Source organism: Penaeus monodon, chromosome 30 (genome assembly GCF_015228065.2).
Source record: "Penaeus monodon isolate SGIC_2016 chromosome 30, NSTDA_Pmon_1, whole genome shotgun sequence".
In the NCBI taxonomy this organism is placed as follows: Eukaryota; Metazoa; Arthropoda; class Malacostraca; order Decapoda; family Penaeidae; genus Penaeus; species Penaeus monodon.
Genome location: NC_051415.1, coordinates 10,242,895 through 10,243,225, shown reverse-complemented (window position 1 = coordinate 10,243,225; position 331 = coordinate 10,242,895). Strand labels below are relative to the sequence as shown.

Genomic DNA, 331 nt, shown 5'->3' with positions numbered 1-331 from the left:
AATAAGCATTTTAACAAAGGATTACGAAACTAAGCTAACGCCTTCCCTCTCACCCCCAGATGCACGGCTACGGCGTCGAGCAGGACCACGCCCTTGCACACCACCAGCTCCCGCAGTACATGGAGGAGGGAGGGCCGCCCATGGGACACCCTTACTCGCATCCTTCCTCTAACCCTTCGGCACAGTTCCCCGGCACACCCTCGGAGCTCTCCTCGACATCCAGCGACTAGTGTTGGGCGGGCGAGTTTCTTCGCCTGCTCGCTGTGATGGGGATGGGCGTGTACCTGGCGCCCGCCCTGAGGAATTTTAGTTGTTGAGGGATTTGTTCTGA

At 58.3% G+C, this 331-nt stretch overlaps 1 protein-coding gene across 1 annotated transcript in view; it reads left to right on the top strand.

Annotated features, from left to right (window-relative positions):
• Window positions 1-325, top strand: part of LOC119592348 (insulin gene enhancer protein ISL-1-like) — a 284,379-nt gene extending 284,054 nt beyond the window's left edge. Inside the window, exon 9 of the mRNA XM_037941176.1 lies at window positions 60-325. Coding sequence (XP_037797104.1) covers window positions 60-230 — 171 coding nt within the window. The 3' untranslated portion in view covers window positions 231-325. The remainder of the gene's footprint in view (window positions 1-59) is intronic.
• The last annotated feature ends 6 nt before the right edge of the window (window positions 326-331 follow it).